This window comes from Lagopus leucura, unplaced genomic scaffold (genome assembly GCF_019238085.1).
Source record: "Lagopus leucura isolate 7727_CA_CO unplaced genomic scaffold, USGS_WTPT01 Super-Scaffold_741, whole genome shotgun sequence".
Lineage (NCBI taxonomy): Eukaryota > Metazoa > Chordata > Aves > Galliformes > Phasianidae > Lagopus > Lagopus leucura.
In genome coordinates, this window is record NW_024962256.1 from 5,413,598 (window position 1) to 5,440,936 (window position 27,339).

A 27,339-nucleotide genomic window follows, 5' to 3' on the forward strand; every position below is an offset into this window, starting at 1 on the left:
TCATCTTGGGAAGCTTTATATCTAAAACTCTGACCAAAACCCAGAACTATAGAAGTGGTTCAATATGCTGTGGTTTTAACTGAAATAAGTCATTTACCATTTTGCACCTTTGAAACAATGCTCTTATACAGTGGTCCTAAAGATAAAGCCATTGTATTTGAAGGAATGAAGATAGTTTTTATCGGTGTTCTTTTAGGATCGACCACAAGGACCGAATAATGCTCCCAAAGAAATACATTTGGATGAAGATGACTGAACATGCAGATCCAAAGGCCCTTTTAGGATACGGTGAACCTTTGGCCTTGGATGAAGAGCGTTCTTGGATGAAAGAACTCCAGCCGAAAGACAAAGTCTTTGCCTTTTCCCTTGAGACTTGCAGAGATATGAAAGAGATAAAGGAAACAAAGATTTGCAGCTGAATTCTTGCAGGGTGCAGTTCTAGTGGCTGACAGGCACCCAGGCAGCCTGTCTCATTACTGTGGAATGTCTCATGCTTATACCCTTACTGTTCTCCTGCAACTCCCTAAAACCCTCACATGCATTTTGGTTATTTTTTTCTGCTATTTGCAAATTACATTTAATTGCGTAGTTTCTGTATTAAAATTTGTCCTCAGACTCAAGTATATCATGTAGCTAAGAAAGTAAATGCAGAAAATACATACTGTACTTGGTTCATAAAATTATCATATTTGTACCAGCAACTGAGGAGGTAATTAAGTAATAATCTTGTTTTTCTTTAACGGCTTGCCTAAACTGAAAATACCAGTAGTTCATTGAGTCAATGAACTGACATTCACAATGTGGTCAGCCATAGCTACCTGGTCATTTGAATGGATTTTCTACTCTAATATATTGAACTAGGTAAAACTGATATGAAGACATCTAGGGATTTCATAAATTTCCTTACTAAATGCTCAGTATACTTGAAACTTGGTTATACTTTTGACTATTTTACTTTACAAAGTGTCCTTATTTTCACTTTTTGTTATAAAATGCAGCTCTTCTAGACAGTTTTTGTTTAGATTCTTAGAGTATGATTTGATTTCATTAACAGTGTTTGTTGTTAGAGTTGAACTTCAAAGTATGTCTGATACCTAACATGTTACTACCTAATGGATTTTCTTTATTGAAAACGTCTGAAAACAAAGGCTGCACACAGAGAAATGCTGTACCAAAGTTAAAGAGCTGAACTTTCCCTGCATCAGTCCCCACAGAGGGAGACCTAATTACTTTCACTGTTGTAGAAGAAGTATAATTCTGCTTGTATATCAACTCACATGCTATAGTACCTTTCGTGCTAGATAGGAATGTGTAGTAAGTATGTTGGAATTCAGGTATCTATGGTATCCCTGCTCTAAAGTGCAGCCACCAGAGAGGTTTCTCAAGGGGCAGACCTGAACAGTGTAGCAACAAACCACCACCAATAAGAAGGCATTCGCCTGCAGGGTAGCCTAGGTAAGCCCAGATATGGAGGTATTAGTCTCCTTCTTTCAGAAGTCCTCTGTAACGTTTTGAATATTTTTCTTCAACAGCTATGTCTTATTGCCCAGCCATCCCTGTTTAAAAGCAGTTCTAGAAGCTGTTTCCAGCTAAGCAGTAGACTTTTCTAAACAATAGTGCAGATGCTCTGAAAGTTTAGCATCTGACTTGAAGACTTGGAGACAATAACCAGTCTTTGATCAGTGATTTCACTTGCTTGTCTTCTCTGCTCACATCTCTCTATTTTGTCCCCTACCCTTCCTCTTCGGCCTTAAATGGCCATAAAAATTATGCATGACAGTTGGAAGTGTCGTTTGCTGCAGGGTCTCTGTATGGGCTGACTAATATAAAGTAATTCATATTGAGATGCATATGTATGTTTGTATGCACATTGAGCCTGTTAGAATGTGGATGTACATAAAGAAACCTATGACTAAAATTTCAGGTATCTAGATACTGAACAATTAAATTTTATTGTTTACTCTTGAGCATTGATGTACTGATGCTGTTTTGTTACTTCCCTAATAAAAGAAACCTTTTTAAATGCTTCGATATTGAATAATGTTTATGGCAAAGAGGCCTGGGCTAATTTTCCAAAAGGAGACAAAAGGCAGAAGACATGGCTGTGTCTTGACCTAAGGAATGTATTTCTACAGTGTATGGGCAGGACTTGACAAGTGATCATATCCAAAACCATGGGTTAACTTGGAATAGCAATCTTGACTTAATTTTCTCACTCTCCTATTACCAAAGGAAGATTGTTAAGATTGACCTGCATTGCCAATTTTACTTGTTTCTCTCATATCATGATTTGTTTTATGTTGTTGTGCTGTTCTCAGCAAGAATGGTTCTACATCTGTTTCAGGATCAGCTGCAATTACAGAGCTATTTTATTTTCCTTGTCTGTTCTGGGCATTTTGCTGAAGGTTTAAACAGCTGGTCTAGATGGCTATGGTTTTGGTGCACCTTCGTGCTTTTTTCTAGTGTCTGATAAGTTATGTTCTGTCCAAGGTATGTTGCTGAGTATAAAAGGTGAATAGTGATCAGGATTAGATCAGAAGATGTTTCCTTTTTCTTGTGTTTTCCAGGTATTCCTGAGACACATTTTTTTCCCCCCTGGTGTTAAGCGTCAGTGTAGCAAAAATGCAAGTCACAGCTTGAAACAGTGATTGAACACCTGGTGGAAGGCAGGGCCAACCCAGGGGAACTCAGGTGCATGCAATTTACTTGAGTGGCAAGAAGGGCTGGAGCCAGGATCCACCCCGTCCCAGACCTCATTTAAGGGTTGGCAGGGGAGGTAAGGGTATCTTGCTGAAGATCCCTGTATAAGTGAGGCCCTCGGAAGGTAAACTGCTTTTTTTTTTTCCTTTATTTCTGTGCCCATGGCAGTTGCACTTGAGCAAACCCTCACTTGCTGCAGCCTGGGACCCTGCTGTTTTGCTGTTGTTGCTGTGCTTTCCATTGTGCTGCAATTAGCAATGCTTCTGTGTTGATAAATTGTCATTTTTTGCCTGGGAAAACATTGAGGGTATCTATCTCCTTGGTCACTAGTGTGGCTTCCTTTAACGTTGATTGAAGTTCACTATGCTTATCTACTTATACGCTAATTGCTTAACTAAAAGTGCTGTGAATCTGTGTTATAGCTGTGAAAGAACATTAGAGGCATAATTTGTTGTTTTTAAAGCTGTATTACAGGAAGGATTTGCCCTTATGTATGTGTGCATAGAAGTCTTTCAATCATCTGGATTAGGTATATCTCAGAATAGGATGTGGGGGAAGTTAACTTTGGTTAGGTCCTAAATTTTTTCTTTGGTGGAGTAGTAGGGGGGGCACTGGTAAGGACTCTTCCTTTGTCTTTTGAATCTGGCCCCCAGTGCTTGACCTTGAAGATTCTTTTGCTGTAGGACTTAAGGTGGAAGAATTCAATTTTATTTTTGAGGTGAGACACAAACATCTTTTGTTTAAAAACATTGAGTCAGTCTTAAATTCATATGGGGGCTTTCTTTTAACTTCTGTTTTATTCTGTTTCATTTTCTTTGTCATAGAGGCTGACAGACACTGCACGCAGAGTAGATGCTTGGTATTGGGGATTCATTTATCACGGAGACAAAACATAACAAGATCCTGAGGCTGAAAGTCAGAGAATTTGATCAGGAAAGATGATGCACATTTTAAAAAGCCAAAGTATTTTATTATTGGAATGCATCATTCAGGGAATATGATAGATTTTCCATTAGTGGAAGTCTTTGATCAAAACTGCTTATCTTTCTAAAAGAAGAGCTGCCTCAAGAGCAAGCAGCTCAGCCTGATGCAAGAGTTATTGACTGAGGGATTTTGTCCCTTTTTAATGCAGAATGCATCAGATAGGGGTACCATAGTACCACAAATAGCAGCAGTTATTGTAGGAACCAAAATTAAACTTTAGCTATAGAGGTGATGCTGAAAGAAAAAATATGAATGGAGCATAAAGGGACTCCTCCTTATGCTGCTAGTACCAGAGAATGTGTATGATGCACACTCCAGATCAGTTTGTGCAGACACAGGGTTACCAATAATATCAGTGATGCCTGTAAAGGCAGGTGGGCACTTTCCTGCAGGTAGGTGACTATTGGAAAAAATTGCAGAACTTTTAGCCTTATAGGCCAGAGCTGCAGCAACTTCATAACCTCACTGTGTTCACATCCACTGTCTGATGTACATAAACATTCAACAAGGGTCTATGAATGTCAGTAGGTATCACTTTTTTCCACGTGGAGGAATCCAGTGACACACCTTCGTTTGGTACATACTTCCACATCAGATGCCATTTTGTTAGACTGCTCCTCTGCAGCCATTTGTCACATGGCAACAACATGGAACTGTATATTGGTGGGAAGGTTCAACCTATACTTGCACTGTTGTGCCTTTTATGGATAGACCCATATCTTCTGTCCAGAAGGACACACTTTACATAGGTTACAACTTTTTTAGTTGTTTTTCATGTGTCCAGAGATTGTGCAGGGGGCTTTTTGTGCTGTCTGTAGTAATTCCTTTTCATATATGTAGCCATGCGGTATTCATTGGTCTCCCAGATCTTACTAATCTGCTTTTCCTCTGTTTGGTTGTTGTGCACAGGCAGCTGAACTGGAAAACTTTAGTGCTCAACTGACTGCTATCTTTATGGGAAACTTATGCTTTAGTGAGAAGTTTCCTACAGTACAAGAGGTATCAAGCTTGGCATCATATAGGTCTTTCCTTTGTCTTATTTAATGATTTAACCTTGTCTTTAGAAATGTGGCAGCTATTAGTTAAATGCATTTGTGATAATTGTTCTTTAATTCTACATCTTTTCCTTACTCAAGGAAAAACAAAATCTATTGTTTTTTAAACTTTGCTGTATATTTACTGTGAAAATCCATTACTGCAAATATGGCTGTATTTACTCTTATACTGATAACTGTCCTACTTCTGATAGGTGAGTGTGATGTAGGAGAAAGGAAAGAGAATGAGCAAAAAGATTCTGCGAAGAACTATTTTCCTTTAGATGTTGAAGAATGGTTCTCTTTTAGCATACTAACAGTTCGAAAACCTCAGAGGGGCTACTTGCTTCTAGATGTTTTTTCTGCAGGGAAAGCATGAACTGTAAAGCAGTACTGACTCTGGTATCAAGTTTAGTAGTTCTGCCTGTTTCATTGTCCCTGTGTTGTGTTTTCCAACATGCTCGTAGCATGTCCAGGAAGCTTTGAAGTCCTATTTCTTTGTGGTGTATGGGACTGTGCTGCAGTTCTGAAATAACTGTGATTCTGCCTTCTCTGTGTTCTGCTTTGTAACAAACCATGCTGCCTCCTCATTATGAGAAATGTCACATTTTGGTACTTTCTCCTTTGTACGAACCTTTATATTCTGTTGTTCTTCAGTAGTGCTTCGAAAAACTATATGCTTCAGAGCCAAACACCTAGGTTGTTTCATACTTTCAAACAAGGGTGAAATATCATTTTTAAAAAGAGCAGAACTAAGGTTGGAATCCTATGATCTGTTTATGTTAGTATACTCAGTGCTATCTAGAAACTTTGTATGCGGCTTTCAAGGGCATTCTGAAGTTAAATATGCAAGTCTGGGGAAAATCCTACGTTCACAGGAATTCTATCTTGTTTCTCTGGAAATGTCTACCAGACTTCCAGCTATTGCTCTGTCAATTTCAGAACTAATTTTGAATATTCTGAGGTGAGATGACAAAGGAAGATCTTGTATTATTTTATGATTTAACTTGTATGTGATACTTGCGTAGTTGAGATTAAATGTGAATATCTGGAATGAAGTGGTTTTTAATAGCCACAAATTCATAGATTCTATCCAGAGAGCATCATCAGCAAAGTTATCTGTTCGCACTGAAATCAAAATGTTATCGTGATCTTAATTTTTCCTCCATTTTTCTCTCTCACCTTCCTTCCTTATCCCCCAGATTTCATTCTATGATTCTATGATTGCCTTGTCACAAGTTATTCACTTTTTATGAGTATCCATAGGAAGAGAAGGGGACAGAAGTGATAGTCAGGTGATAGGCTTTGTTTTGTACCAAGTCATACAACTTAGTTTTTCAGATAACAACAAAAAGCCAAACCTAAAATGCATTGTAGGTTGTCAAAAAGCTGGCACTCTAAATACCAGAAAATATTAACATCTATTGTCAGGAAAAATAAAAAGTATGAATCACTCTGTCTCTATGACACATTTCAAAACTGCTATACACAGCACAAATTATAGTGTGTTTGATGGTATCAGAGATAATAGCCCTCGAGAGTTTGTCTCGAGTGCCCTGCATCCCTACTAAAAGGGTTCAATTGTCTTGGCTTACAGTATAGTGCTTTAGAGAAAAGATTAAGGTTCTCTGAGGTCATCTTTGCTAAAAAATAAAAGCTGATACAGAATTATTGTTAACAGTTTCGTGTGTTGTGTATTACATTCTTACTGCAAAACATACGATATCTACCTGTAAAAAAAGAAAAGTGATCTATTTCCTTAGTGTCCTAAAATATGTTTCCAGAGTGCAATCTTATTTTACCCTAATCTCCTGCACAATCCTATCTTTTAATTCCTTCTGTTTCCAAATTCATGATAGGCATATCAGGAATATACCTGTGCTAAGCAGACAAGTGGGTCCTAAAACAGAGGAGTCAGAAATGTTTCAAGGAAGGCTGAAATATAAAAGACTCACTTGTCTGAAAAGCTTAGGAGAAATTGCCCTCCTTTAGAAATGCCGTTGCCTGCTATATATATATATATATTATTATTAATATATATATATATATTATTATTATTATTATTTTATTTTTACTTTGCCCTTAGCTGATGGTCTCCTGTGCTGAAAGGAGATAAGGAAACAGCTTTGATGAGAACTGTAGGAAATGGCTGTTTTCCCCTAAGTGAGCACTTGTAGCCAGCATCTTTGTTTCATTTCCAGGGAGAACAATAAGAGATGAAAAGTACTCTGACCAGTGTGGTTCTTCATGGAAATTCTGGAACAGAACGCTATTACTTGGCAACACTGAAGGGGGGGGAAAAAAAAAAAAAAAGTTGTACAGTTTCGTGTGTTACTGTGAATTACTTTAAAGGAGAAAAAAAAAAAAAAAAAATCATAAATGAAATAAATGCAAAATCAGTTTAAATCATACAAATTTTTGGAGGAATTTGTTTTGGTCTGTTTGGCGAAGGTTTTCTGTTGCTTCTTTTTTTTTTCTTTTTTTTTTTTTTTCCTAATCAGTTAAATGACTCAATTTTAACTCCTTTAAACTCATAGTCTAATCCTTGACTTTCTAATCAAATATCAACGGGGTAAAAATTCACCCATACAAAAGGGAAAAACAGTCTGATATCACAAAATCATTTGATTTCTTTTTCTTGTGGCAAAATAAAGTAATTTTTGCTTTTAATGATGGAATTTACTCTAAATGCTGAGGTGCGAGTCCTCCCTCCGTAACATAAAAGGATCCCTTAAGGAGGGGTTCATTGGGTAGGGAGTTGTTACAAATTCCATGTGGTTATTGAAAATAGAAATGAAGCACACAGCAAGAGAAAGAGGAGGCTGTAGAACATATTAAAAATGCATTTGTTAATATATTAATCTAATTGGTTATAAAAAAAAATAGTAAGGAGGGAGAACATACATAGATTGCTTGACATATGTTATGCATCTTTGAAGAGAAAAAGGTCATTGTCAAAGTTTTGTTTTTTTTTAAATACAGGCCTGTCTTATGCATCTCTGGGGTTAACTGTAATGCTAGAAAATATCAGCAGATTAATTTAATTACTTTACTTACATTCTGTTCAGGTTGTCCTCATTGTTATGATGTCCCAGTTGCCTCCAGCAGTTCATTAAGGAATGCAAATACTACATAACTTATCCTTTGTTCTCTTGACCCTGCCTATCTAAAGCAACTGAAAACAATGGCAAATTGCTGATTCTGTTCAGTTTTGCACTTGACCAACAGGACTGCAGCTCTTAAGTCAGGGAACCTCCATAAACCATTACACCACTGCAAAGAGCTCAGCTGAGTGCACAGTTACAGCAAATCCTTTTCCCTTGAACTAGTCAATCTGCAGATATTTAGTGTGCGTATGATTAAAGTGAAATGAGATGTAATATGAAACTTTTCTCTCTCTGATGACATCTTAGTTGTGTCCAGTAAATTCTACTTGAGCTCTTTCTCCTATGAAAGAAGATGAAGCTAGCTTAAGTCCAATGATGTTAAAAGGGTAAATAATGTTCTTTTGAGAGTGAAAGGTGCATGTGTGTATGATGATGCAATATGGTAGAATAACTTCCCAAGAGAAGTACCATAAGCACTGCTATTCAAGATGGGTAAATAATGTAGGTTGAAAATCCAGAATTTGGATCAAATGAGTGTTAAAAGATCACTTGATGTCTGTATAGGTATAATATATGTTGTATAATATACATATATATAATATATATACATATATAATGATTTTATGGCTTTTTTTCTTAATTCCACACTGAAATTACTTCTGGATGCCATTGAGTCTGCCACTGGCCTCAGTGCTCCTCAGTATCTTGTCTGTTTGAGTCAATCAATGTCATGAGAGCAGAGTTTTAAAGTTGTAGACACAAATGTTTAGTAAGAACATTTCAAAGAGAAGCTTTTGCTGGCAGAAAACATGTTTGTGCAAACTGATGATGACATAAGCAGCATCTTGGGTAACGTAGCCTGAGAATGAATCTGCTAAGAAATCTTCAAATCAAATGCAGTTGTGTCCAGGAGGAAATCATTTGCACTGAAAATTGTGCTGTAGCTTACTGCATAGGCTTGGAAGCCCACACTCCCCCTGTTCTCTGTTATCTTGTTAACATTATTACTTGGGAGCCAGAGTCAAACACTTATATTGGGTAACAGTTATGAGTACTTGACACAATGTCAGTTAAATGTGTTGTGTGGTTTTTTTTTTTTTTTTTTTATAATTAGAATTTTGTCAGGAAAGAGAGGAAGAGGCACAAAATGAGAAATTAGTTATTTCCTGTGCCTCTGTCATTGCCCACATTAGGCTTCGCTGATGCATTTTGCATGATCTCATGGCAGCTCCATCCCAGCAGCCTGATCTCTGCCAGGTTTAAAGACAGGATGAGTAAGAATAAGAAGCAATGAGAGAGAAACGTTGCTGGTTGGAGAAATAGACCTTCAAAATTATCAAAATTGCAAGTTTGGTTTCTTGTTAAGTCTGCTGGTAAACTTTATTTGGGTGTTTACATTAATACTGGGAAATATACCTATATATTAAGTGTTGCTTAAAAATCATCAATATTCACCTCCGATTTCTATTTAAATCTGCATTTTCTGTGAATGTTTTTTTTGTTTGTTTTTGTTGCTGTTGTTTTGTTTGTTTTTTGCTTTTGCATTTTGCATCTGGGAGCTTTATATTTCATTTCTTTTAACTCATTGCCTTCAGGTAGAAAGTGAAGCAAATTAGCAGGTATTTGTACCATAAGAGGAAGAAAGGATCTGCACAGCTCTATGGAAACCTCACAAAAATTTCCTGAAAACTTATAGCATCATACTAACATCAGCACAGAATCCAACAGATGTAACTGACAGGTCTATAATTTCACTTTCCAGCATAATGTTCTTGGAACCTCATAGAAATGCAAAACTAATTCTTGCTAACAAATGTACAGTGTTATAGGTATTTACACTTTCCTTACCAATGAATTTAAAAGTTGACAGAAAGAGGGTCAAATCACATATACTCTTGCTAAACCAAAAAAAGGAAAATTATGATTAGAAATAAAATCTATACATTTCAAGTTGTATTCTGAAACATTCTATTTGTTTTCTCAGGATTAGTCATGTCAAAGGCACTGGAAGAAGGGTATTAGAGTCATTCTTATTCTGCAAGAAGTGTATTAAAACCCACTAATATTTCATGATAGCAGCCTAAAGGGGGGAGAAAGTGACTGTATCTTGTCAGATAGGAATACGTTATAGTCTAACCAGAAATCAAACACAATCATATTTCTTTGAGATGTTTACAAGCTGTCAAAAATTAAGTCATAGGAGAATAATTCTAGTTCATAAGTACATAAGATCAGATAACTGAATTGATATGATTTTGTAAATTCACGTAAAGTGCTTCTGTTCTCTTTCTTGGCTTGCTCTCTCTTTTCCCTTTTTAGGATTGTTCTTCCATTGGCTGAATGTTTAGCGAGAAGAATATATGCAATGTAGGATTTATGAGAGCTTCTGACATTTATGGTAGTTTTGATTAACACTTTTATTAAACTTGTCTGAAAAATAATTCATTATTTCAGTTTTTCTTTGTAGTTCTCTAAAAAGCAGCCATGATCATCAAATAGATCATGGCATGTAATAAAAGCCATACAGCCAGTAGTAGAACATACTGTCATATAACCATTAAGACTATTCTAGGAGCCAAAATGTTGTAACTAAGAGTATTTTTAATGACTTGAAATTGCTTGAAGTGCTTTCTGAGAGTAGAAGGGTGCTGATTTATTTATCTAGTGTACTTAGCTAAATTAATTTGGATAGAGGTACTTTAGTTTTAATCCTCTTACAGTGAAATTTATGTTAATATTTTTAGGTGCATCATTTTCTCTGAAGGATAGAGTTAAATGATACTGGTCTGAGCATTGTCATTAAGTAAGAAAATGTGAACAAACTAGCCAAAAAAAGCATTAAGGGCTGCAAGATTACCTGAACTATAGTCATAATTTTTAGAAGTGACCTTGCAAGAAATGGAAGTAATTCAGTAATATTTTCTCTTTTTCTGTTTAATTGGTTTTTCAAAATGGTAAAAGTCTGTAGTGCAAGTGAATCAGCAAGCATTTAAGTAATATTTTAAGTTCTATATAAATAAATATATTGTTCCATCTTTCTCTTTGTTTTTTTTTTTTTTCCTTATTGCATTGAGTTCTGCAGGCATCCAAGAGTGACAAGCTTGGAGCTGTGCCTGGCCCTGTTCCACAGCCTGATGGAGGTGGAGGCTTGTGCTCTGTCCTACTTGCTATTTGTTACAGTTTCATCTTCTAAAATTGAATTTTCATTTGTAGATTGTTATAAAAATTACTTAGTGGAAGCGTGTTAACCTGAGTTTTGTAAGTGTAATGAGCAAGATAAAGGACTTGATGTTATTGATAATAGTCTGCTAGGTAAAAACGCGGACTGCTCATCTGGGCTTATCTCCTTGATATTATTTTTATTATTATTTTCTTCCTTATTCTACATTCCACATTGTTTTGTACGTGAAACTTGGTAGCTTAGTGTCTAGGCATCTTCCTTGCTAACTGCTATGGTGATTAAAAATTGCCTTTATCACTGAGAGTAGCTCTGACCAAGACCTTTTCCTGTATATCTTGTTGCTCTCACAGACTAAGTTCACCTAGTACTCTGAATTCCTCATAATCTTTTCTCTCCTCTTTCTGAACGTTTTCATTAGTTGGATCCTTGCTGCAATCACTGTAGGATCTGAATGTCCTCTGTGGATGTCTTTTCCTCCACAGACAGGGTGACCTATTGGTCAATAAAGGCTTTGCTGTCCACATCTGCTTGTACTCTTAGATTTGACTCTAGTAAAACAGAGCAATCCCCTGGTTTAGAAATAAGACTGAAAGGTTATTTTTTTGTTGTTGTTTCTATTGACTCTTGATTACAGACTGCTCATTGCCCACAAGTTCATTTGGCAAAAATATTGTATTTTCAGCCCAGCTTAGGCTATTTGTTCTCAGAATCTCTGGGCACTGGAGAAACTATGCAAGTCTCACAGAAATTGTAACAAAAAAGCCTGCTCCTGTTGTGTCAGTTTTACCCTTCCTTGTTCATGGTTTAGAAAGTCCAGACAGAAATATACTCCTATATTGATATATACATACGTAGAGTACGTAGATAATAGAAGGTTCTGAATGTAATAAATTCCCAACACAAAAGAAGTGGTTATCTTCAAGGTAACGACTAGTTGTAAACAACTATTTGACTAGTGTGACTAACATGAAGTAGTTTGGGATAAATTAGCCCCTGGGAGGCATGCTAGCAAAGAAACACATAGTTCAAAGTTCTCAGCTGGATGGTGACAGTACTGGTTTACAATATTTTAAGGCCTTGGGATCAGACCCTATCAAGTGCACCTTTAACCTGAACACTTTTTCTTGTATCCTCACGAACTGCCTGAGCAACCTATTAAATGAGTCAGGCAAGCTATCGTGCTATTAAACCAAAGTGTATGAATTCAGAAGGGTGATTTTTTTATTTATTTATTTTTTCTTTTAAAGGGATTGGATGAGAAGGTAGTATGGTCTAAAACTAATATTGAGTCTTGTTGGGTTTGTGTGTGTGAAGTAATTTAATTTTTGCAGCAGAATGCCTTCAGCACATATGATGTGGCACATATTGCAGGCAGGGCTTTCCTTTAGCCTTTGTACTAAAATTTCAGTGCTTTGATTAGAAAGATTTTCACAAGTATCCTGAAGACCTCAGGGCCTGAGCAGCTTTGAGACCAGAGAAGACTGGGGCTCAGGTGTAGTAAAGTGAATATGTCTGTAAGGAACAACAACAAAAAAAAAATTATTATTTTTTTTTTATTAGGGCTGATGACCTTACTTCCATACTGCTTGTAGTATTCAGTATTTCCTTTGCTCATTATAAGAGATGCACCATAAAGGAAAGCAACCAAGGAAACCAAGAAGACACTGGGGCTGGCATGGACTGCCCAGAGCAGTGGGTGCTCTGTTCCTAGAGATGCTCAAGGCTAGGATGGATGGGGCCCTGGGCATCTGGTCTAGTCCCTGATTTAGAGTTTGTCAACCCTGCATGGAAGGGAATTGGAAGCTAAATGATTTTTGAGGTTCCTTCCAACCTGAGCCATTCTTTTATTCCATTGTTCTGTTAGTTAAAAAAGTTGGGATGCAAGCCGTCATGCGACTGTGTTTTGTTACGAGTGATCTTTTAGTCCTTTTTTTTATTATTATTATTTTTTTTTCCTTTCTTGCTCTAAGCTCAGCTCTTGTTGGTTCAGTCCCATGCATGTTTCTGCCTGTGAGGTTGGCAGCCTCGGCCCTGCTCCTGCAGGATCAGTCTGCCAAAGCACTGGCTCTTTGTCATTACAGAAATTGGCAGATGGAGGTGCTAATAGCTAGAGACAAGGTTGGAGACAGGGTTCTGCTTACTTCACAAAAAAACCCCTCTAGCTGAAGCCTAAGCTGGCAGTCCCTTTTGAACAGGAAAAGCATTTGAGTCGCCCAAGTAGCTTCTGTTACTTCAGGGATAAACGTGGGGAGTTTGCCTTGCATCTGTCTTAAATTCTCTTGCCGGTAATTTTGTGCCTATTTGTCACCATGAAGAACATGAGGAATTTTCTCCTTTCTCTGCAAACACCTCTCCTTTTCCCTTTTTGAGATGTAGGCTTCAGCTTCTGAAGATGCATCATTCAGTGCTTCACTTTGTATGAACATAGTGAACTCCTGACAGATGCTGTGTTTAGGGTATGGAAAGCACATATGAGAGCAAAACAAACTAAATATTTACTGCCTAACCAGAACTGAATGTCAGTCCATCTCTAATAAGCAATTTCCTTAAATCCTTCAGGGTACTGGGGCAACTCTCTTTCCTTTCCATTGTTTTTTCACTGAGAGGCTCCCATCCATCAAGCTGTACGAAGGAAGCAGGGACTCAATTCCTATATAGAATAACTAATGATTTGCTTTCGAATATTCTCATTAACATACATGCACTCAGATAAAATTCATTGGGATGTCCTACTTCAGCTTGCATTTATAGCATTTATTCCAGCTTTTAAACTTGCAATAAGTTTTCAATGTATTAATGCCATTCAGAATTTAAAAGGTACTTGAATATATGTTGAACCAGTTATTGCCTTCAATTCAAAAATTGCTTTAATGATAATCTGTTCATTTTTGGAAAAGGTTCACTATGAACAGACTTGCTGTAACTATGGAGTTTATGTGCATTTTTCCTAGCATGCTACCTACGCACTTAAAATTCAGTACCAACTGCAACTATAAATTACCTTGTAAGATCTTGCAGGATATCAGGAACATTTAAAAATTTCCCTTATTAGAGTATTTTAAGCTTTAATGTTATTTATTATCAACTAGCTGTAATACATTATCAATTTAAAATGCCGTGTAGCTTTTATTAGTAGTAGGAAAAAAATCTGCGTGTAGGAATAGAGGACAATTATACAGCAAGCAGCTTCTACACTACAGTAGTATAACTTATTTAGACTTATTGTATACTTATTGTATATTATAACTTATTGTGATTTATGTAGGAGACTTTCAAAAGAAATAAGCAAGAGCTGTTTTACTGTTTTTTTTTTTTTGTGTGTTTTTGTTTTTTTTTTTTTTAATTTGGAGATTATCCTCCTTTCAAGGAACTTCTTATATTACTGCATAAGTTTCATAGAATGGCTGTCAAAATTGAAACTGACAGAGTGTCAAAAGGCACTGGGCTTTGTGTAACTCTGTATTTTTAGTATCCAGTGTTACTGAACCAGACTTTGCTTAATTAATAACTATAGGATGTGAGGCAGTTCCAGTACTGCTTTTTCTATTAACTTGCAATTTCCTTTAGGAAATGAGTAAACTGGGGGAGGGGGAAGGCATGGCTGCTGAGAATAAATGGGGTACCACCGTACATTGCCAAACTCATTTGAATAAGTTAACAAACATGAATTATAAATTGAGTAAGTTTAATTCCATAACTCTTACAGCACGTTTTGTAGGAAGAGCAGACACAGAAGACTTTTTAAGCTAGATGTGGTGTGAGATTAGGGAAATCAAGAGATCATTTCATAAAGTTCATCAAAATAGAATTCCAATTCTAAATTCCACTTGGTATTTTATTACTTTCAAGTCCATATTTATATAAGATAGAGATATTTCAAATATAATTCACTTTTTTCAGTGTAATCTCCCTTCTTTCCATTAAATTTGTTTTGTATTCCTGAAACCAGTGTCCAGAACACTGGCTGTTAAGAAGTTCTTAATACTTTGAAAAGTTAATTTTTTTTGCCACTGAAAAAATCTGCCATGCGAGTCTAAATTGCTGAAGTCTCTGGCTATTTTGTCCACTGAAATCATGACTATTTAACTATGAAGACAGAACTTGGTTTAATGTTTCTTAGAGTTGGTTTTTTTTTTGTTTTTTTTTTTTTTTCAGAAGAACTGATAATCTTTGTCATATGCATTTAAAGCTAGATTATAAAACTTTGGCTTTGTTAGAATGTATACATGTTTGTTTGATGTGCATGTTTAATTTCTATAAATGCCTTAGAGATACTGTGATATCTATTGACTCCATCGTGACTTAAATGACTGAATTTTTCCAAAGATACTCTAGAGGGACAAAGAGAAAAGGACCAAAAAAAAAAAAAGTTAATGAATCATTTATTTGATTTTTGTTTGCTTAAGTCAGTATTGTTATATTCTGACTCTATTTTAAATGCTCAGATTTCAGGAGGCTGTTGTTTATACGTGCATTGTAATTAAGTCATAGGAATGTACAATCACTGAGTTGGAAAGGACTTTTAAAGGTCATCTGGTCCAGATTCCCTGAAATGAATAGGGACAGCTACAGCTCTATCAGGCCTGACCTTGAATGTCTCCAGGCATGAGCCATAGTCTTCAGTCTTTTAGTATCAGAGATCATTTATGTGGGTACAAGTTTATAACATACATCTTTGTTTTAATTTGGCATGTGTATAAGCACACTTGAAATTATTTCTTGTTCTTTTTTTAACATGTGCTAGTGAGTTCATTTGAGTGTGTCTTGTTATTAAGTTTCTTTATTAAAGTCACCTTTTAATTTCCTGAGTTAATTAAAGATTTATGCTGTTTTCACAATCTCCTAGTTGTGAGATGGCAAGTATAATACCCTTTACTCATTTGATTTCTTGTAATTTATCACCCTGTCAGTGGAGTTGTTGAACCTATTACTTTGTATTTAAATATTAGCAATGAGTGACTGAAACAAATGAGTTATAATAGTTAGCATGTATTTGTAAGTGGTATGAAAGTATTATCTTAAATTCATACCGAATGTAGGTTGTGAGTGAATAGCAACATCTCATCCTGTCAGTCTTTGTCAAGGATGCAGTCTAATGAATGTATCAGGTTAGATAAAATTTTGCTTATCATTAAACATGTAACTAGTGAGGGATTGGTTTTTGTTGCAGTTCTTGTTGGTTTTGACTTTTGGTTATTGTTGTGTTTTGTTTTTTTTCTGCATTCTAAATTTAGTCAAGACTAGCCGCACAGAACCCCCTGAGTTATTTTTGTGCCTACTGGCTTACTATTGGCTAATTATCTGCAGATTCAATATGCACCCATATGCATGTACAGCTGAATGAGAAGCTGAAAATGGACTACATCCAGTTTTGATGTGAAGTAACATGCAGATTTGTTAAATCTGACACATGGGTGAGATTTAGGTAGTCATCAGATGTCTGTCCTATGGGACACAGATTTCAGCAGAGCATAAGTAGTAACTAAACTCATAGCTCTAAATGAGGACCGCTTCTCTGCGTTGGAGAAACCTGAAGTATTCAGAATGGCTTCTGATCCAGAAAGCAGAAGTTCAGTGAGTTGATATAACCTCCAGGGTAAAACAGCAGTTAAGCATGGGCAAGGACATTTCATAGCTTATGCATCTAAATTCTGATGGCGTCTGAAGCTTTAGGAAATGTACATCTCATCCTTCTAGTAGTAGTCTCCCATCCCTTATGTGAATTCCTCAATTAGTGTACTGTAAACTAGTAACATTCAGGTGCTCTGTACCACTTGGAAAGAATTAAATATTCATCAACAGTTAATGTCTGACAATCCCCAGGGGTTATGGCAGACACCAGGGCTAGTTCAGTGTCTTACTTTTAAAGAAACAAAGTGGGGACCATTATTGATATTTTTCCCTTTCATAGAAGTACAAATTTAATCATTTTGTCTTGCCTCTGTCGTCTTTTCTTAAGAATGGATTAAGAAAGACTTTTTAAATAGGAATTCCTAATTTACTAGCCACAGTATGAACTTGTGATCATATTATTGCACATGAAAATTAACTGAAAGATAAGCTGTATAATCATTTTACTGCAATAGGTACCAACAAGAAACTGAAAATAAAGGCAGGAAGTCTACATACAAGAGAAATGTCTTGCAAAATTTTCGTACCTTTAAGTCTTTCTTAAGACTAGTCCAAAACAATGCAATAGGCGTATCTTGAACCTGGAAAGCACTTCAACATGGATTTATTCACCTTGGTGAAATATTTAGTAATTGAGTGAGATGTCTAAAGTTTGTAGAACAGAAAATATGTTGAACCAGTTTAAAATGCACATCCTATGTTATTGACTACTAGTTTTATTTCTGTTCTAAACAAATTTATTATCATCCACTTCATTTGGTTTTATCATAGGGCTGTTTTTCTATTGAACCAACTTTAGATAAGCATTTCTCTTCCTTTTCATTCCTGTGGAAAAAAACATGTCAGGAAACATTTGAAATGCCATTTACTTATTTTTGAATTGGCTCAGAACTGAGTATGTCATTTTCATAAGACAAAACAGAAAATTTCTTTCTGAATTTCTGAGGAAAATAATTCTTGAATCTTACTAGATAAATGAAGACAAGTCACCATTTTCTTGTAGGCTGTCATGTTGGTAAAATGTTAAGAGTTTAAATGGTCTTCCATTTAACGTGGCAGATACAGTTCAATCATTTGTTTCCATTTGGGAACCTGGAATTAGGCCATAATACGCTGCATCTGTTCATTCTGGTTTTTCAGTCTCAGACTTGGCCACTTTGGCCCAATACAAATTGCATGCCTGCAGGTTTTTAAAATGAGCTTACTGCCAACTTTTTGATTTTTAGTATTGATTATGAATAATTTTAAATATATATCCTTAAGATTAACTAACTTTGTCCTATGGAGAAACTTAAAAATCTATGAATAGATTAGAGACTTCATGAATCAACATTTAAAAATTTTATTTGGTATTTATTATACTGAAAACCTTTCTTAAAAATAATAACCTTTGCTTTATTTTTGAATGTTGCAAAGCAAATACTTAACATTCAATATATAGTTATATTCCTATACATCAATAAAATTGTATTAAAATAAGAAAATACTGTCTTTTATACTGTCTCTAATACAGCTTTTTAATATTTGGGTTATTTCAAATTATTAAAAAAATTTTAGAGAAAAATGCAGTGACCAACTGTAAAATAAAAATTTTAAAGAATGTATTTTTTCTATGACGCTTTAGCTTTGTGCTTCAAAAGCAGTAGTTACATTGCAAGTTTGTGTTCCTATTAATTACGTGTAACAGTCATTGATGGCAACTCATAAAATCATAGAATAGTTTGGGTTGAAAGGGACCTTAAAGGCCATCCAGCTCAAACCTCTTTGCCATAGGCAGAGACATCTCCCAGTTGGCTGCCAAGGCGTAATTTTTAGTATTTCAGGGATGGGACATCCACAACTTCTCTGGGATTGAGCACCAAAGCTATGGAACCTTGTTGCTGTCAAAAAAAAAAAAAAAAAAAAAAAAAAAAAAAACTAGAAAGACGTGCTATAAAAAGCTTATGTATTAAATACAAATCAGAAAATACAGAGTTCCTGCTGGATGAGATTATGAAGTCAGAAGTTTTTGCGGTCCATTTTTGCAGTTGATTTGGTGCAAGCAAAGACATTGGTTTTAAACCCAAAGTACGCAAAAACTGATACAAGATTTAAAAAAAAAAAAAAATTCACATAAAATTCACATAATTCTAAATAACTTCTTTTTCTAACAGACATAAAGAATTTAGTGTGTAATTGATGATGTCAGCGTTATGCCTTCTTTAGCTTGACTTGCATAAGCTCTGACATTCAAGAATAATGTGGCCTTCCTAAAGTGGTATTCATTGAATGTTTTCATCTCTTATACATCTGTGAGCAAGAGTTTGGGAGGACTGCATTACTCATAAATATGAGCAATGTGTGAGTTCTATAGATCACATGAAACAATCATCAATAAAAAGCTCTGTAGATCACATTGCCATACATCATGCATATGCCAAGTGTTTCACAGAAGGAAAAAAAAAGTCATTAAGAACTTTGGTATGGGTTAATTTCTTTCTTTCTTAGATTATAAAGCCCAATTCCTTCATTTCTACCAATGTAATCTGAAGTCCAGAGGCAGGACGATATTTCTCAGGGAAAAACTGTGGATTTTGCAGTTTAGATTATCTAAACTTTTATTTTCTAACTCCTAGACTCATGGGATAGCACACTGAACTGATGCTAATAAAATACCAAGTGTATATTTCATAGCTTTTAAGTGAATTCCAGGTCTTAAGAACTGAGAAGTGTCTTTGGCATTTTGAGTCAGATATTTGTGAACTTAGACTAGGTCTTCTCCAATGAGTGTTTCTAAGTCTGGAACAAGAGTATGGACATGTGCAATAGGCTATCTATGACATAACCTGGTATAGTGCATTATCTAGCAGCATATGAATTTAATCAGTTGCATGTATCTGGTAATTGAAAGACAGAGGAGCATGGCAGATCTAAGAATCCTGGTAAGTTAACATACGATGTGATGTTTCTTTTGAAGAATGTGAAAAATTGAGAAGAGAAAATTCATGTTACACAATCTGTTACAGTCAATATGAAATGAATGTGCTGTAACAAAACTGGATTTTGTGGAAGATCACTGACTCGCAGAAAACTAGAGCTGTAGAATAAAGAGGGTGAAAATCCTCTGGGTATGTCTCTGATTTGTAGCTCTGTTTTCCCCCTTTGAGTCTTTTCTTTTTTTCAGCCTTGGTGATTAAAAGTTAATTTTATTTATTTTCTTTTCAACTCCTAATGATCTTTCTTAACTACTAATGACTATGTAGTAGGGTTCTAATTACATAGAAGTGTTGTCCAGAAAACTGCTCTAACAATTAGAGAATAAATAAGGTGCTCAAACTATAAGAGTCTCAAGGATCCCTTGATGATATATTGGTGGAAAGCATAAAACAGTATCACTGAAATAATGTCTCTAAATAAAAATGTAAATATCTGCCTCTAAATTCACATCTGCCAAACTATGTGAATTCTGTCCTGTTTTCTGCTTACATTACGTGTGATTTAAAAGCCTGTTTTTGTGCCAATGATACAATATGCACGTTCATCACACAAAAAATGTTGTTGTGGGTTAACAGGAATGGAGGTAATATCTGTAACGTTCATAGCTATATTGAAGTACTGAACCAAACTGAAACCCCTTGATCTGCTCCTGTGCAGTAAAAATGAGTAATCCATACTGACACACATCAGTAAGTTATCTGCTTGTAAGAACAGAGGAAGTTTCCTTTTGTGCTGTAAATTGCTCATAAGCATGGACAATTTTAATCTCTGTCTCTTTGTCATGGACATGAGTAGCCCACAAGAAAAGAGTTAAAGATTGTGCATCCAGTCTATGGGAACATATATGCCCTGTGACAGACAGCGTGCTAGGAATGGGACATATAGGTAAATATCCACTGCCTTAAATATATCTTTCTGCACGTTATAATAATAAAAAAAGATATCCAGGTTGCGTTGGCACATTCTCTAGGGGGTGGTGAGAGACAAGATTTATTAGAGAAGTTACTTACTGTGCTTGGATATGTTCAGAAACTCCTGTGATTGCTTTAGGGTATAGGAAGAGTCATGGGATATAATTAGATGAAGAGCAGCTTTGGCAACAGTGTTAAAGGAAAGTAGTTGATAAACGTATTGTGTAGAGACTATAGAAAATATGAAATAATTTGCTCATGGGTAATCATCGATGTTCTGGAAGATCACAATCTTTGCAAATCCTGAGGAGAATGTGCCTTTCTTTTTGGGGGGAAAAAAAAAAGTTTCTACATGAGGAATTAATCTGATTTATAAAGACTTTCTATTACTTTCACTGTAGAAAAGTATGAACTTCATTATCCTCATTTATTATAGTTATGGAATACATGACTTAGTATTGGTGAAGAGCCAGACTCTCTATGGATGCAAAATACACCTATTTCTGTTGTTTTCCCATAATAGCAATGCCATTGATTTAATTAGAGAGAATCCAATGATCTACAGTCTGGATTGTGAGTCACTTGTCTTTTTCCAATTACTCTCTGAATATTGAGAGAAGTCAAATATTTACAGCAGGGCTGAGTGGCAGCAGAAGGCCCTTACCAGCTCACTCACAGTAAGTGGCTGAACCATGTTACTGAACAAGGGTTTGTTTACAGATGGTTAATTAGGGACCTAACTGAATCTTTTAAAAGGACAGATGCAAATTGATTAACATCTCTATCATCTGCGAGAACAGGCGTTAATAAGAAACTCTTACAAAAAAGAAGGGATATATCCAATTAACGTCTTCAGCTTACTCAGCAGTTCACTGAAAATTAGGAAACTTTCTGAAGCCCAAAACCAGAAGAAAATGGAGGAAAATCACAAATAACGAAGAGACAATTAACATAGACATAAGAAAAATGTTTAAAATATATAGAGAAAATGTAAAAGATAAAACCCAGTAATACAAAGATTTAATGGATGAAATGTTAATCCCCAAATTAAATTACTCATTAACTGTATGTTCAGACATCTCTCATCACTGAAGGTTACATGAAGGTAATTTTTTTTTTTCCTTGATTGAAAAAATCTATTCATCTACATTTCAAGTTGCATTACTTATGGTAAATTCATAGAAGTTTGAATAAGGACAAAATCAACTGGAATGTGAAGGGCAAAGATTACTTGAGCAAAGAGTGCTAGCTGATAAACAGACCAAAAAGATAGTGTTTGGAATTGCAGATTTCAACAGTAGGTGATTTTGCAGAAACAAGGACTTTACAACAGTCACAACTGGAAGTCATCCAGAAATGTCACAACAGAAGAATTGGAAACAAGGGAGCTGGAGACAGTAGAAACTATTCTCGCAGTTTATGACCAAAGAGTACTAAAAGATGTCTGTGAAATACTTTAAGGATCTAGAACCTCTTAGCGCAACTCATTTCAATGGATATTTGGGGATTTGAGACAATGGAAATCAGGAGATTTTTCAAGAGGATTTCATTTTTAAGGTCTTTAAATTTTGGTTGTATTTGCATTTTTGCTTCACCATAACATTTCTGATGTCACAATTTGAAATATGTACTTGTGTGTGTAGTATGTCCACAGGTATTTATAAGTACACTTTTTTTTGTTTTGCATTGTGCATCCATGTGGAACACTAAAGAGGGGAAAAAAACCCCACAAAAACATAAGAGAACAGAACGGGAAACAAAAAATACAAAACACCCTTCAGAACAGCTGAGTTTGTACATGTGAAGAGGAATGGAATGGTTTGTTCTAGGCACATACTCAAGATTATTGCATGTCAGTGTAGCTCTAAATGGCAACTTGCTCATTTAAATTGTGAGGGAGTCAGATGTGTTATAGTCCTATGAGTGCTCCTGTCCAGAGGAGCTGACTTTCTTAAGCTGTGTTAAGAGCTAAAAATTTGTTAAAACGTTGGTCCTCACAAACATACCAAATCATCTGTTTTCACTATGGCACGTAGACAACTGAACATTCAACCTCCTTGTAACCACAGCACGTACCAACGACCCTTTCCTCAATGGATGCTGGTTGGGACATTTGCCATCCAATAACTGCATTCCTTGTTTTCAGCCTTACATGATCAGTTCTAACCAGTAGCTCCGCCTTCATAAAACATGCCTGCAGTGATCTTGCTTTGTCACCTGTTTCCAAAACTTCCTTTTGCCATGCTTTCCTTAATCTTAAGATAATTTATGTGTTTGTTTGTTTGTTATCTTAATTTCTGGCTCTGACAGCACATCAGAACTAAAATTCTTTTAACTGACTTCTTAGATATGCCCTTCTGCTTCCTTCACTGCAAGGGTATTGTGTGTTAAAATTACCATTGGCACATATTCTTCCATACTTGTCCATAATAATATATACATCTAATTGTACTCTAATTGTATCACTGCATTTTAAAACAGTGCTGTTTCACAGTAATGGAAAGCAGGAAAAGCAGGATGTTACCTGAGTCATGGCTCAGGTTAAATTAAATTGTAAGCTTTGGATAGAATTGGTATTAGTAAAAATGGTAGTTGCTCCACACATCATAGAGAGCCAAAAAGGTTCTGAAAGATTCCAGCAAAATTATCCTATTTGAGCAGAAACACACTGTAGAAGATTAGAGGAGACTGAACGCACAGCAACAGGTTCAGGAGCAGAACTGCTTTGGAGTTATCAGAATTTGCTACCATCTGTTTTGATAATCTCTGTGGTCTGAAGTATTAATAGCATTGTATCTTTTCTAAGGATGTCTCTGAAACAGAAAAACATCAGAGGTACTTTACCAAATATCCACATGATGCCTATATTCTGTAATAACATTTCTTGTAATTTGCTTGGGTGGCCTTAAATACAGTCTTCCTTCCACATGGTATAATAGGAAGTCAGATTTGACCTGCTAAACTTCAGTCCTAGGTGCCCTGTTATCTGCCTGCAGGTATTTTAATTGTAGCAAGAGAGATGTGGTTCCTTTGCAGATTGATCTAATGGGGGTATTCCTAAGTCTTCTAGCAGTAACAGCCACAACCAGCTCTGTGTCAGAGATGCAGTCAGGGATCCTGCACTGCTGGGCTCCACCTAGCTGCACTGGAGCCAGATGCTCAGTGTGTAACTCTTCTAGAATTGATTGAATGATTCACAAGTAATGAACAGGTCTGAACTGCTGGTTTGGTATGGCTGGCAACTGAAAGATGCTTTGTGAGTGACGCACGCGCTTTGCGAAGTCTTCTAAGGAGCAAAGAATGGTCTAATTGCTAAAGAGGCTGGGGCTGGCATTCAGAAACCACAGCTGGTTTTGTGCTGCTGGTCTAACCACAGGAATTAGCAGTGGGTTCCTGTTTTTCACTGTTGCTGAACAGGAAAGCTCTGATTTGTGTGGCTGCCCACAGAAGGGGAGAAATGAAACAGCCTGGAGCTTAGCATTGAATGAATACAGCATGTGTCATTTTATGGGTGACTGGTATTGTGATACAGCGTCTTTTAAGACCTATAGAAATCCTGTCTTGTAGTCGCTACTGAAAATAAATAACCAGAAAAGAAACGCGTGGTTGATAACTTACTGTGGGATGCAGTGTAATGCAGAGCACTGTAGTTATAGTGCTGGCTAATAAAGGAGTGTTTGTTTGGAATATTTTACGAAGCTTGGTTTCTATAGTAACAATCATTGTGAACGCTTTAAACTTCAGGAATAACATCTGCCTGATGACTGATCTCAGATCTCAGCCATTGTTTAAGTAAATAAGATCCTGCTGCTTCTGCTTGTTGTATTAGCCTGTGACATCTGATATGGGATATTTATTCCTGTGGAAAGAACACTGTAGGACTGGAAAGGTGTGGTGAAGGGGCAGGGAAATGGGAGGGAAGAGGAATTAGAAATAAGGATGAAATGCACAGTTTTCCTCAGTGGCCTGATATTAGTCACTGAGAAAATACGTTAGAGCTCACATACAGCAAAAAGTAAATGCTTCATTCTTTTGAAAGAAGAACAGGTCAAGCATTCCTGTTTTAGTCTTGGTAGTACTCTTACTAAATCCTGCATACAAATCTAAGGGAATATAAATCATTTGGTTAGAAATAATAAAAAAAAAAAAAGATAGAGTATTTATCTTCATGGAATGCACAAATTTGAAGCAAACTTCAATGGAAAGTTCCAAAAAAAGTGAGATTTCTTTCAAGGAAACAAGCAAACAAAAAAAGGTCAATTTGCTCTTAAAAAGATATGCGTTGAGGAAAAAAGATGTTTCAAGTATTGTTATTGGGAACTGTGAAGTTTTACAACGTAAACTTTAAGACTCAAACATTTTCTGAAAAGAAAATAACAAGATTTTCTGTACTTCTATATAATAAGTGTAGGAACTATAGAATGCAATGTGAATAATGGTTTTGGTGGTGGTGACTGTATACTAATAAAAATATAAAATAAAGAGAAGTTCCCTGCTGTACCATAGGAAATATAAGTAGAACAGAACTACCAGCAGAACTGCACTATGGGAGCATAATCGAGCTTTTTATTTTCAGTTCGCAGTGCTCAAGGGACTCAGCATGCTCAGAATGTGGTACTTTCTGAATGAAAGGAAAAAAAAGGGACACTTTCCATGTAAGTCAGGAAAATAATTCAAGATCCAGGAAATCCTAGTTCAGCAAATCCTTTATGTTTTGCTGGTTTGCTAAAAAATCAAACAGATCTTGTAATATTTTAAAGGAAGAATATTTTTCTTATTTCTTATTTTAAAAAAACAACTTAAAAAGTATTCCATATTTTTATGCTAAACCAACATGGATAATGGCCATAAACAGTTTCTTTCATGAGAGTAATCCTGTTTGTTTTAACACGACAGCTTCATGAAGCACTAATTCTCATGTGCCTAATTATTTGTCAGCTTCCATCCTTGGAGGCAAATTTTCCTTTCCTGTGCTTTTTCTGTGAAGTTTCTATTGTGTTTGTGACCACTGTAAGTGTTAACAACCTTGATGGGGACCAATCTTGGAAAGTAACATTGTGATGATACCTAAGTTTGTTTGCAGGATTTTTCAACAAAATGATTAAGAGAATCATGGAATGGCCTGGTTGAGAAGGACCATCATGATCATCTAGTTTCAACCCCCCTGCTGTGTCATAATGTGCTGCTGGATTTGTAGATTATATAAATCGGCATAGTTCTGATATTATTTCTGTGTTGTACTGATTTAGGCAGCAGATTATTATTTCATAGATGTTTAAAATTTTATTATATATTATTTAAAATTCCTAAGAGCAAAATGCGTTCCCTCTTGTTCCATCATACGCCTTTTCCTTGGAGTAAAGATGTCTGATTGTTTATTCTTCCTGCTGCTGAAGCAGCTATGATCTGATCCCCGATGTCATGCTGCACATGGTCACTAGCATGAAAACTTTTCTGTACTTACAGATCTTAAATGGTAGGTAATTTGTTTCAGAATGTTTTTGGCTATGGTGTCTGCATTTTATAGCTGTCCTTGGACCATGGCAAGGACAATCAAAAGAAAAGTTACATCACGCTTTCAGACATTCCGCTTGTGCCTATTTGTGTTTGGGAGGCTGTGATCTGTGTAAGTTGTCACGATAGAAAGTCATTTGTTACGCTGGTACTATTAGCATTTTTTTTTCTTGCTTTACAAATATTGCCAAGTTTGCACTTTAATCCTCTCTGCTGACAGCTAGCTTTCGCAGTGTGTCTTGATTTAGTTCTTTTTTATTATTATGATGATTCCAAGGATAAATGTTTTACTTTATCATTCGCTAGGCATCCTGCTTGTGGCCAGAAGGTTACAAAAGAGCCTTAAAAGACGCTGCTGAAGAAAAGTTCACTAGAAGTGTGTTTTAGATGACATATGGTGTACTATATTTTCTTTGCAAGAAATGCAAAATATAGTTTAATTATACTTGCCTTTTCTAACCCCTGAAGTCTGGCATAGATGCCCTAAATAACAATAAAACCATATCTTTAATTATTCTGTGGTGCTGCACAGCTTCAGGAATGAGATCCCTGTGATCATGAGAAATGCCACCAGTCAAAACTTCTCGATTCCCTCCTACAGTCCTGCAGAAAGGACAGACTGAGTTTTTTTGAAGGCCTGCTCTGAGCAAAGCATAGCCCAAGTTTTTCCACCTCATGGACATTTCTAAAATGTTGACATTAGGTTGCTTTTGGTTCCAAAGAAAGTAGTCAGTGTTGTGCTCAGCATTTCCTTGATGCCCATCACAGCAGACTCTCTTGTCAGCCTGGACATTAGGCCTTCATCCTTCATCTATTCCACCCTTTAAGAACTCATACATAGCAGTGACAATCTGGTTTTAGTTTATCAGCTCAGATTTCAGTGGTGGGCTGAAAACCGGTGATTTGTCACCAGTGAAAACGTGAATTTTTGTCGGCATGAGCCTTTAAGTTTGAATTGTAAAGGAGTAATGAAATTCTCCACTTCTTGTTTCCAATCCTTGGAGACCCAACAAATATACCCATCTGGAAAACAAATACCCATTAGCATCACTTCACTGCACAGCACCACTTTGACTTACTGAATTTGAAATGGCAGCAGGAAGAGTTTACAGGAAAGTATCTGAGGACGCTCAAAGCTTTGTATATGCCACAGACATAGGGTCTCAGTTGCTTTTCCCAGCAGAATCTTGCTGGCTGCTGCCAAGATAAATTTCTTTCTCTTTCTGGACATTAGCACTGCCAAGCTTTAATCAGACTCAGACAGCTTAATAGGAGAATGTTCTGGAGGCTCTTGGGGATTC

At 36.1% G+C, this 27,339-nt stretch overlaps 1 protein-coding gene across 3 annotated transcripts in view; it reads left to right on the forward strand.

The window, feature by feature from the left end:
* ATRNL1 (attractin like 1) overlaps positions 1–27,339 on the forward strand; it is a 425,500-nt gene that overhangs the window by 339,529 nt on the left and 58,632 nt on the right. Inside the window, exon 28 of one of the 3 annotated variants that reach the window (XM_042863595.1) lies at positions 197–1,993. The exons of the other annotated variants lie outside the window; for them this stretch is intronic. Coding sequence (XP_042719529.1) covers positions 197–256 — 60 coding nt within the window. The 3' untranslated portion in view covers positions 257–1,993. Of the gene's footprint in view, positions 1–196; positions 1,994–27,339 lie in introns of those variants that run through there. 3 annotated transcript variants of the gene reach the window in all.